Source organism: Rhinoderma darwinii, chromosome 4, assembly GCF_050947455.1.
Source record: "Rhinoderma darwinii isolate aRhiDar2 chromosome 4, aRhiDar2.hap1, whole genome shotgun sequence".
NCBI classification, from domain to species: domain Eukaryota; kingdom Metazoa; phylum Chordata; class Amphibia; order Anura; family Rhinodermatidae; genus Rhinoderma; species Rhinoderma darwinii.
In genome coordinates this window covers 125,095,592-125,106,235 of record NC_134690.1, presented here as the reverse complement: position 1 = coordinate 125,106,235, position 10,644 = coordinate 125,095,592, and the positions used below count along the sequence as shown (strand labels likewise).

The 10,644-nt window shown below is 40.9% G+C and overlaps 2 protein-coding genes across 2 annotated transcripts in view; one reads left to right on the top strand and one right to left on the bottom strand.

Moving 5' to 3' along the window:
• The first annotated feature begins 649 nt into the window (after positions 1–649).
• VEPH1 (ventricular zone expressed PH domain containing 1) overlaps positions 650–10,644 on the top strand; it is a 409,378-nt gene continuing 399,383 nt past the window's right edge. Inside the window, exon 1 of the mRNA XM_075864020.1 lies at positions 650–876. The gene's annotated coding sequence lies outside the window, so the exon portion shown is untranslated. The remainder of the gene's footprint in view (positions 877–10,644) is intronic.
• On the bottom strand, positions 8,069–9,502 carry LOC142760463 (general transcription factor II-I repeat domain-containing protein 2A-like). Its single transcript, XM_075863655.1, has one exon. It carries the CDS (start codon positions 9,500–9,502, stop codon positions 8,069–8,071), a length of 1,434 nt encoding a protein of 477 aa, XP_075719770.1.

Below are 10,644 nucleotides of genomic sequence, written 5' to 3'. Positions count from 1 at the left end.
GGCACTGCAAGGAAGACTTGAAAAAAGCAGGGCAGCAATGTTAGTTAATGTCCGTTAGTTCCCTAGCTGGTCATTGAGAAAATATGGGCTGATGTTTCCAGTGGTCTATTGTTAGTCTATGTAGCACAGGTCATAAACTGTTTACAGGCGACAGGCAAACCTAAAGAAATGGATCTCATTTTCTTCAAGTTTCTCAAGAATAAGGTGTGGAATAATGAACAATACTGGGGCGGTTTATATGGGTCAGCTTATATTTGGTTAGAACATGTTAATGATAAAAGTAATTTTTTTGATAATGTTTTATTATTAATATATCACACCGTCTGATTTTATATAATAATTGTCTTTTAAAATGACTTGTATAAACCACACTAGAGCCCAGCACATGTTATTTATTAACTTGGCTTCTCCTACTAGTTAATATTTAAAGCTGTGGTATACCACAAAAAGCCAGTGTATTTTAAGTACCACTGTATAGATATTGCAGGTCACATACGTAGGTAAAAGATGTGTGTGGAAAAAGAGCTGTGGAGAATGAAGAGAAGACTTTTGTTTGCTTGAGCCCACAAGAGAACTCCAGGGTAACTGAATAGTCTTTGGTTGGTTTGACAGACAATGCAGTGAGCCAGCAGACTCATTCTCACATACCGGAGGCAGGGGCTATCAGGGGGTATCCAGACCACTGTAACAGAAGGCACCAACGCAGCTACAGGCACCTCACAGACTCTATATTTGCTTGTTGACAAAGGGAAGGAAAGTTCTTGAAATGATAGAAAATCCCTTTCGATAAGATATATGCATTTTAATTCTATTTGCTTGCGCAGTATTGAAGAACTGGAAATTCCTGGGACGGAATAAGTGCACAATCCTGTTAACGTAAGTAGTTAGACTGTGTAGAATGTAAAACACTTGTTCATACAACAGGTGGAGCTTAAACGTTTCATTCCTCTGTATTAGCTTTAGTAAATTATTACATAAAAAATGACGTTTCACGTAACATCTCCTTGAATTCTCCCTCAGATCAGCTTGTGAATTTAAATTAAGTTAGGAAAAGCTCAGGTTCTTTCACATAGTTTCTGAAAACAGAATGGACACATTGTCTTCAATTTCCCACACTTAAAAGCAGTCGAGGACGAGAAAGCTTAATAGACGCTTAGACCTTTCTAAGCAAACACTTAATACTGGACCTTCGCTGAAATGAATATACGTAGTAGATATGTAAGTCATTGCCAAAGATTGTCATTTATTGATGTATGTGTTGAAGTTTATAATTTAGAACGTTGAAACAATATAGCTTGATATGTTCGAAAGGAGATATTATTATTACGTTACAATATATTTGAATAGATGTGGAAGAAAATTCATTAAAGTCCTATTCACGTCTGGGTTAGGGGCTCCGTTAGGGGCCACCATCGCAGATCCTGCCCAATATACCAAAAACAATAGCGCAGCATTCTGCGTTATTGTTTCCTGTAAATCCACGGACACATTAAAGTCAATGGGTTCCTTCGGGCGCCGGTTTCCTCCGTTCAACAGAGCCTGCACTTCCTGCATTTTGTTTGTTCTGCTCCGACGGATCATAACAACGGAATGCTGAACGCAGATCTGAACAGGCCTTACTATTAGAAGAAATACATATTTGGCTTTGAGCAAAGAAAAAAAATAAGCACTATAATTGAAGGGTTAACAATTACAATATTAGTTATTAGCTTAGAATTTATATATAATAATACAAAAAATGAATAGAACACCTTTGTAGTACAGGCAGTCCTATAATACTGTAGTAACTGTGTTTGTGATAACATTTGTATACTTTTTGCTACTTTTATATGGAGATGTTTATGGACTATATGAATAGTGTGATATCTTTTGTGATGGTACATATAATAAAATCATAGCACCAAACCTAAAAATAAAATTACTTTATTTCCAAAGCTTAGTAACCTTCATTTGTTGTCATCTAGTATCTCTTCCAACCGTCATTTCATTTAAGCTATCATTTAGATGCTTGATGTCTGCACTAATTCATCTTTATCAATGGAAGGCATTGTCACGTTTGCAACCAGCAAGTATGTAAGACTAATACTGTGTTGTATAGTGAGTGTTAAAGGGGGTTTCCCATCAGGGACATTTATGGCATATCCACAAGATATGCCATAGATGCCAGATAGATGTGGGTCCCACTCCATGGACCTGCACCTATCTCTAGAACGGGGCCCCCTAAACCCTGTTTTATCTTTCTCTGTTCCCGCTGCGACTTGTGATTTCTGACCATGTAAGTAGGAAACAGCGTAGGAGTAAATGTCAGTTATGGAAACAGCTGTTTTCTACTTACATGGTCGGAAATGATAAGTCGCAGCGGGAACAGAGAATGATAGAACGGGGTTTAGGGGATCCCGTTCTTGAGATAGGTGCGGGTCCCAGAGGTGGGACCCGCATTTATCTGACATTTATGGCATATCCTGTGGATATGCCATAAATGTCCCTGATGGGAAAACCGCTTTAATGAGTACTATCCTAGAAGTTGAAGGACATTTTACACACAATGTAGCAGAGAGATACCTGTAAAGTTAGTGTATATATAAAACAAAACACAAGCTGATACGTAAAACTATTTTCAGCTACAATATTTGCTTTTGGTCAAATAGCAACTGCTGATTTAACCCTTTCAGGACCAGACTAATTTTTGTTTTTATGCTTTTGTTTTTTCCTCCCCACCTTCAAAAAGTCATAACTTAATTTTTTTGTTGACACAGCCATATGAGGGCTTAATTTTTACGGGACAAATTTTACTTTTTGATAGTACTATTTAATATTATGTGTGATGTACTGGGAAGCTATAAAAAAATTCATAATGGGGTGAAATTTAAAAAAAACAGCAGTTCCACCATTTTTGTTTTTACGGTGTTCACTGTACGGTGAAAATGACACATTACCTTTATTCTGCGGGTCAGTATGATCACGGTGATACCAAATTGATATAGTTTTTGTTATGTTTTATTACCTTACATTTTTTTTTCAAAGTTTGAAAGAAACAAACATTTTTTGCATCGCCATATTGTTACCCCCATAAGTTTTTTTATATTTCTGTGTACAGAGCTGTGTAAGGCATCTTTTTGTACGTCTAAAGATGCCGTTTTTATTAATACGATTTTGGGAAATGTGACCTATTTTTATAGCTTGGGCACTTTTGGACACAGGGATTCCTAATATGTTTGCTTATTTTTGTTTATTTATTTTTATATGTGATCTAGGGAAAGGGGGGGTGATTTAAAATGTGTATATATATATATATATATATATATATAAACTATTTTTTAGCCCACCTAGGGGGCTTGAAGCTGCAATCATTAGATCACTTATGCCATAGACTGCAATATCACAATATTGCAGTCTATGGCAAAATTAGTGCATTGCTATTGAGACGTGTCACAGGTAGGCCTCAATAGCAATCTTCCTATAGCAGGGCTGGAAAAGTAAACAAGGTTCCCAGCTGCTTAAGGCGTACACCGGCTCCCACAATACCGCTGCGCGGGAGCCGGTGACCAGCCCCAAAGTGACACATCTGACACCGGCATCTGAGGGGTTAAATGCTTCCGATCAGAGTGGACTAAGTCGAACGGGCGCCATTTTTAAAAACCCTTTCCCGACGTAAATAGGCATATTAGCGATGGAAAGGGTTAATCATAAATCATGTGGGAATGATCAGCCTTATATAATGTTGTACCTGCCTACATATACAGTTTTTTGCTGGTATTAATTAATAGTGTCTGCCCTGCACAGGACCACCATTAATGAGCCTGAGCAGAGTGTTTCCTGCTCTGGCAGATCTGGCCAATCCATGTCAACCATTTCAATAGTACTAAATTTTCTCTGCAGCAGATTAATCGTCTTAAGGGAAGTGGTTGGGAAAACCTATTTAAAGGGTAACTAAACGTTCAACAAAGTTCTGACATGTCATAGTGACATGTCAGAAGTTTTGATTGGTGGGGGTCCGAGCACTGGGACCCCCACCAATAGCTAAAATGAAGCGGCAGAAGTGCTCGTGTGAGCGCTCAGCCGCCTCGTTTCTGTTCGGCTTTTTTCCGGAAATCAATGTAGCGGATTATGGGCTCAATACAAAGTATATGACATGTCAGAAGTTTGTTGAACGTTTAGTTACCCTTTAACAACTATAGTATCATATCACGAACTCTGACAATAAAGTCAAGAAGATGGCTAGTTGTGGCCTCCCTAAAACCATTGTCATTGAAAAGGCAAGGTTAGACAGCACAAGCCTGTATCTAGCCAGAGAATAAATGGAAAGGTGGCCACGCGCTCTCCATTCATTTCTATTAAGTTACGGAAACAGCTAAGCATGTTTACTCTGCTTTTTCCGTAACTCCCATAAAACACCTGTCTTTTCATTCTTTTCCTATATTTGGGGCAAAGCAAATTTTGCCAATAACCAATGTATTCAGCAAGCAAGGTCATATTAGCATATGCTATAGGTGAATATTTAGTGATCCGAATTGCTGCTTTCCCTTATTAAAGGACTGGAGATGATGTATTCATATGTGTGCTGACTGTCAGCATTCTCTACAGTGAGTGGTATTTTCAAGTATTTCCAATGATAATCCCATTGGTAGCCAGTAAATTAGTCCTTGCAAGATTTTTCAGGTGATGTAATTGTAACATACCTACTAGACAACTGTCTTTTTAAACCCCCAACTTCCTATAAATATGGGTACCCACTTTAGGCAAACGTACATGTTAATTACAATGGGGAGTGGGGAAGAAGTTACTGCCAGACAACTGGGGAGCTTGTAATGACAGGGATATGGAAACAGACAAGTGAGCCCTAATCTACCCGCCACTCAGTCCCTGCCTACTTGCAACGACCCGCCCTAGGCGACGGGGTACAACTGGGCGACGGTCCCTACACTCAGTAAGTGCACGACAGACAACCAGGCAAGGAAACACAGAACAAAGGGAAACGGGGCAGTTGCCCACGGCAACACCGTGAGCAACAAGAGTAGTAAACGAGCCGAGTCAAACCAGGAGAGTACGAGGTGCCAAACGCAGAGCAGGAGAGTAGTGAACAAGCCGAGTCAAACCAGGAGTGTACGAGGTACCAAACGCAGAGCAGAAGAGTAGTCAGTAAGCCAGGGTCAATACGAAGCAGGAACAAGTAGTTCAAGAAGCTGCAGCAGGGCCAGGAAACCAACAGAGAAGAATCAAAAGCAAGGAGGAACAGGAAAGGCAGGTATAAATAGACAGAGGGCGGGAGCTAGCTCCGTCTAGCCAGGCTGTGATAGGCTCTCCCACTCCTAAGCCTGCCATCCTCAGTGGTGGAAGATGGAGTCAGTCTCACAGACATAGAAGCAGGTGCAGACTGATTACCTATGGGCGTGGATACAGAAGCTGTGCCTGGCAGATCCTTAACAGAGCTATTGGACTATCCTCATAGACCTCAGATGGTCTGTCAATCCTGCTGAAATCAGCCAACTTTAATATCATTTGTATGGTCAGCTTTAGTCATGTAAACATTTCCATGTAGATCCTTCTATAACTCGGAAGAGTCATTCACCTTTGTTTCTGAAATGTTGGCACAAAAGCCCATTTGTTTAAGAAATGTAAAAACAATTGTCCATCTGCTTACCAGTTATGCAGGTCACTACACACTCTGCAGGTCTTCAGGTCCAATGATTAATGTTGTCATCTGACTGGATGATTTTCTGCATCTGACTAGACTTGCAGACAAGATGTCAGGACGTGTATAAATAATCAAAGGATAAAAATTGAATTGCAAAAGGAGTAATTACGGGAGGTGGGCTGGCCTGACAACAAATAGAACATTGTGTTGTCAGGCTCTCTAAGACATGAAGTCGAATTTTAAATCAAAAAGAAGTTTAAAAAAGAAGTGTAAATCATTGAGCACATGAACTACTCACACTTCTATAAATACGAATATTCTTGGGGGTTGTGGCTGCTGTTGAGATATTCTGACCTGCATTGACAGGTGGGCATTATACCTGCTCTCTGGTTTTAGTTGCATTTAGATCACTCCATAAAACCCATGTAAATGTGCGGAATAAACATGAAGGCACTGTAGCAGATGCTTGTTTGTCATGTGTTTAGATATGCATTATCCTGAGAGTAGCAATTTGTGTGTTGCAATCATCCAGAGATAGGAGCTACTGTGTACAGATATTTCTTAGAGGTTAGCGCTCCGGATGTGGAATTATCGTCATGAGCATATAAAGGTTTTCAGTCTGTATGAAAAGATGTGAGGATTAAATCCACTTCCTCACACAATAAGGTCACATGATAATGTCATATGGCTGATTTAATCTGCATTCCATGGATTCCATCTGAAGGGCTGCTAATTAATAGGTGAAAATAATTTTGTGTTCTAGAAAATTCAGTTTGCTTGCAAACCCTCTAATTTTTCAAACAATGGCATGTATGTTATGTTTTCCAGTGTGTGTTAAAGTTTAGGTTGCAAATAGTATATATTATTTCAGTCTGGGATCAGCCATAATTTTGTAAATATGAATACTAATGTAATCATACAATTGTGGTTCATATATAGGGTAATATTTGTGGTTTCCTCTGCAGCTATGTGAATGTGAATCTTAATTTTTCATGTTTTTCTAGGAACTAAGCCTCCTATCTAGTTTTCAGCAAGGGAAAGTTAATGAGTAAATAGTGAAGCAGAATGAGTGGTGTTTGTTACGATTTTGGGGTATGTGGACCCACTAGGCCGCTCAGCCGTAGTGGAGTAGCAGCGTGCCAAACAAGAGCCAATGAAAGTCTTAGGATTAGAGTACCTGGATAGAAGACTTGACAGACACTAAACGTAGCAGACACTTGACATGGCAGACACTTGACATGGCAGACACTTGACATGGCAGACACTTGATGAGGTAGACACTTGACGAGGCAGACACTAACTTCGCACTGGAACTAAACACAATTTTTGTATACGGGATACAGGCTACAGGAAAACAGGATACAGCTAAGGAACCATTTGCAGAACAAACATGGGAAGACACAACAACGCTGAGGCAAAGACGAAGAGGGCAGAGTCCTTTTTAAAGTCCAGGGTGCATAGGGATTGGTTAGGAAAAAACAGGAACGAGCGCGCGTGGGTACCCTACAGAAATCAGTGGGGAGATACAACCCTGTGTGCTGGCGTCTCCGGGGAGGGAGACGCCATCAAAATGAGAGTATCCTGCGGTTGTGGCTGCCGGGGAGTAGGACATGCTGAGTGTTGAGGGGCTGGGAGAAAGTAGATTTAATATAGTTAGCAAATACTCACTGGGTGTGTCTAAGGCAGGGGTGGGCAAACTTTTTGACTCGCGGGCCACAATGGGTTCTAAAATTTGACAGAGGGGCCGGGCCAGGAGCATTTGGAGGGAGTGTTTGGGCCGGATATACTAAAGCATTAAATGTAGTGTGTGCAAACCTCATAGCACAGTAAGAACACTACAACCCAATTTATTAACTGTCTTTCAAATGTGAAAAATAGCCCTTATCAGTTAATAAATTTGTCTCAAGGAATATGCAAGATATGGCATTTACATACTATTTCGCAGATACTGGAAATGTAAATAGATTAAAATAACATACGCACTGTGATTTATCAAGATTGCGTCTGTTTTTAATAAGTTTCAATCGAAGGTGCAAAGTTAAAGAAATCAACATTTATTGAAAAATGGAATCACTTTCAACATTCAAAACATATTATTACACAACGAAATACTCAAGCTCAATAATATCTACTTGTGTTAAACTCCGCAAAATCATGGATGGATTGTCCTGACCGCGCGCTCTACAAACTCGCCACGGACACCCTCGCCTTCACGCGCAAACAGTACACGTGTATCGTTGCCAAGCACACAGACATAGACTGTATTAAATATCCTACCTGCAGCTGAAAATTTAAATTAAGAGCGATGTGCGGCGTGTTAATTAAGCTACTGTACCGCTGCTGTGCGTAAATGCGCATTGCTCTTAATTAAAAGACGCACTTCCAAACTTTCCATATGCATTTTTTCATAACACAGCAGAAAAACTCACCATTTCAGTGGGAACAGTGTTGTTGGTCTCCCTTTTTTGCCAGTGCATCAAAGTCTGGAGTTAGTTTTGTTGTGGCAATTCTCAGGACAGATCTGAGGTGTTGGTCAGTTAACTTGGATCTGTGATGGGCTTTGTTGATTTTCATGACGCTAAACGTCTGCTCACACACGTAGGTCGAGCCAAACAACACCAGCATCTTTTGCGCCGTCCTCCGGAGGTTTGGAAACGCGGTCTCGTTAAGTGAAGCGTAAAAGTCATTCAGTTTAAGAGACTTGAACTTCTCCTTTGAGACGGAGTCAGACTGAAGATCGATCAGTTCCAATTGCAGCTCCTGCGGTGCTGATTCGGGGTCTTGTGACAGGGGACAGGACACCAGTTGAAGTGACTTGTCAATTTTTTCAAAATCACAGAACCGACGGCAAAATTCTCTGTGCAGTTCGTCCAGTGATTTGCAGTATTTCTTCGCATTTCGGGCGGCCTCTTTCTGCACGGCTAGTGTGGGGAAATGTGCGAAAGATTTGTTTGACATTTGCCTGGAGAATAAAACCAGCTTGGATTTAAAGGCTCTCACATTTGTGTACATGTCGTGCGCAAACTGATCTTTCCCCTGTAGCTTCACGTTCAGCTCATTCATGTGTGAAAATATGTCCACAGCAAACGCAAAGTCACAAAGCCAGTTTGTGTCGCTCAGCTCGGGGAATTCTTCGGATTTCCCCATTAAATTAAAAAATGAGCGAATCTCGTCTTTGAGCTCCCAGACTCGTTGAAACACTTTCCCCAAACTTAACCAGCGGACGCGAGAGTGGCAAAGTAGGTCCTGGTGATCCGCATTAGTTTCTTCCAGGAGCGTAATGAACTGACGATGATTAAGTCCCCTTGCTCGTATGAAGTTAACAAGTTTTACAACTGGATCCACGACGTGATTAAGCTGCAATACAGACTTACACAGAGACTCCTGATGAATGATGCAGTGAAGTAAAATAACATCCTGGTCAGGGTTTTCTTCTTTCACTTTATCCTGGATTCTTTTCAGCAGCCCGATGTTTTTTCCAGTTAAATTTGGCGATCCATCCGTGGTGACATTGGCAAGTTTACTCCAAGGTAGCTTCATTCTCTCGATGACAGCAGACACCTGTTCATATAAGTCCTCTCCTCGCGTTTTCCCTTTCAGTGATTCCATGCTCAAAAGCTCCTCCGTTATCTCAAAACTGTCGTTAATCCCTCGGATAAAAATTAGGAGCTGAGCAGTGTCTTTTATGTCGTTACTTTCATCCAGTGCTAGTGAATATAACTTAAAGGACTCCGCCTTTTTGTTTAACTCGCTGACTATATCTTCGTCAATCAGTTCCACGCGGCGAGTCACTGTCCTGCGTGCTAAACTGATTTTTTCAAACTTGGCTTTGCTCTCCGGACACAAGAGACCTGCTGTCTCTACCATGCACTCTTTCAAAAACTCGCCTTCGGAGAAAGGCTTGCTAGCCTTTGCTAATTTGAATGCCAGCAAATAACTTGCCTTGGTACTTGACTCTTGAATTGCAGTTTGTCGGTGAAAAAAGTTCTGTTGACTCTGTAAATTAGCTGCCAACCTCTGAGCAGTATCCGCCCGTTCTTGTGTTGACTGCTTGCTAGCATAGTTTGCATGCTTCGTGGCAAAGTGACGGCTGATATTGTACTCTTTGAAAACCGCAACATCTTCTTGGCATATCAGACATACAGCCGTTGATCGGACTTCAGTGAAGAAGTATTTTGTTGTCCACTCCTTATTAAACACTCGGCATTCGCTGTCCACTTTCCTTCTCTTTGGTCCGCTCATTTTCACAGAAGGGCTTAATGGTGACGTGAAACGAAGTGAAAATTAAAGTGAAATAAAGAGAAATACGCGCCACATTAACAACAGTCAATGTGTTTTGAGTGCGCCATCTATTGGGAAAACGTGGGCATTGCAGGGCAAGGGGAAAAAAAAGGAGGTTTTTACTATAATTTGGACAAGTTCGGCGGGCCGGATTAAAAAGCCTAACGGGCCGTATGTGGCCCGCGGGCCGTAGTTTGCCCATGTCTGGTCTAAGGCCTTCGTCACACAAATGTATTTCTAGTCTGTGTGCTGTCCATTTTAACAACGGACAGCACACTGACTTATACAAGTCAATGGGGCCATTCACACCTCCGTTTTTTTCAACGGAGCGTGTGTCCATTGCATGTAACTCACAGCATGCCCTATTTTGGACTGTTTTTGCAGACCAGATTACCCTTTGAAGTCTATCGGTGCTTGAAAAAAAACAGACAGCACATGGATGACATCCATCTTGTGTCCCTTTTCACGGATCTGTTTCTAGTCAATGCAGAAAAAAAGCTCTCTATGCTGTAAAAGCAATAGAAAATGGCGTTTGAGTGGTCATGTGACTTTCCTGTGTGTGTTATCAATCGGTCGGAACAAAATAGACAAAACTAGACCTATTTTCATTATTTTGTGGACGAAATAAATGGATGCCAGATGATTGTAAAAAGTTGATATAGAATGCACACGAACGCAACACGACATATGGTTAAAAAATGGTCAATTTTTTGCTGATGCAATAGGAA

What these genes read in the sequence shown, in the direction of transcription:
- LOC142760463 (XM_075863655.1), bottom strand. Translation starts at nt 9,502, where the DNA reads ATGGTAGAGACAGCAGGTCTCTTGTGTCCGGAGAGCAAAGCCAAGTTT.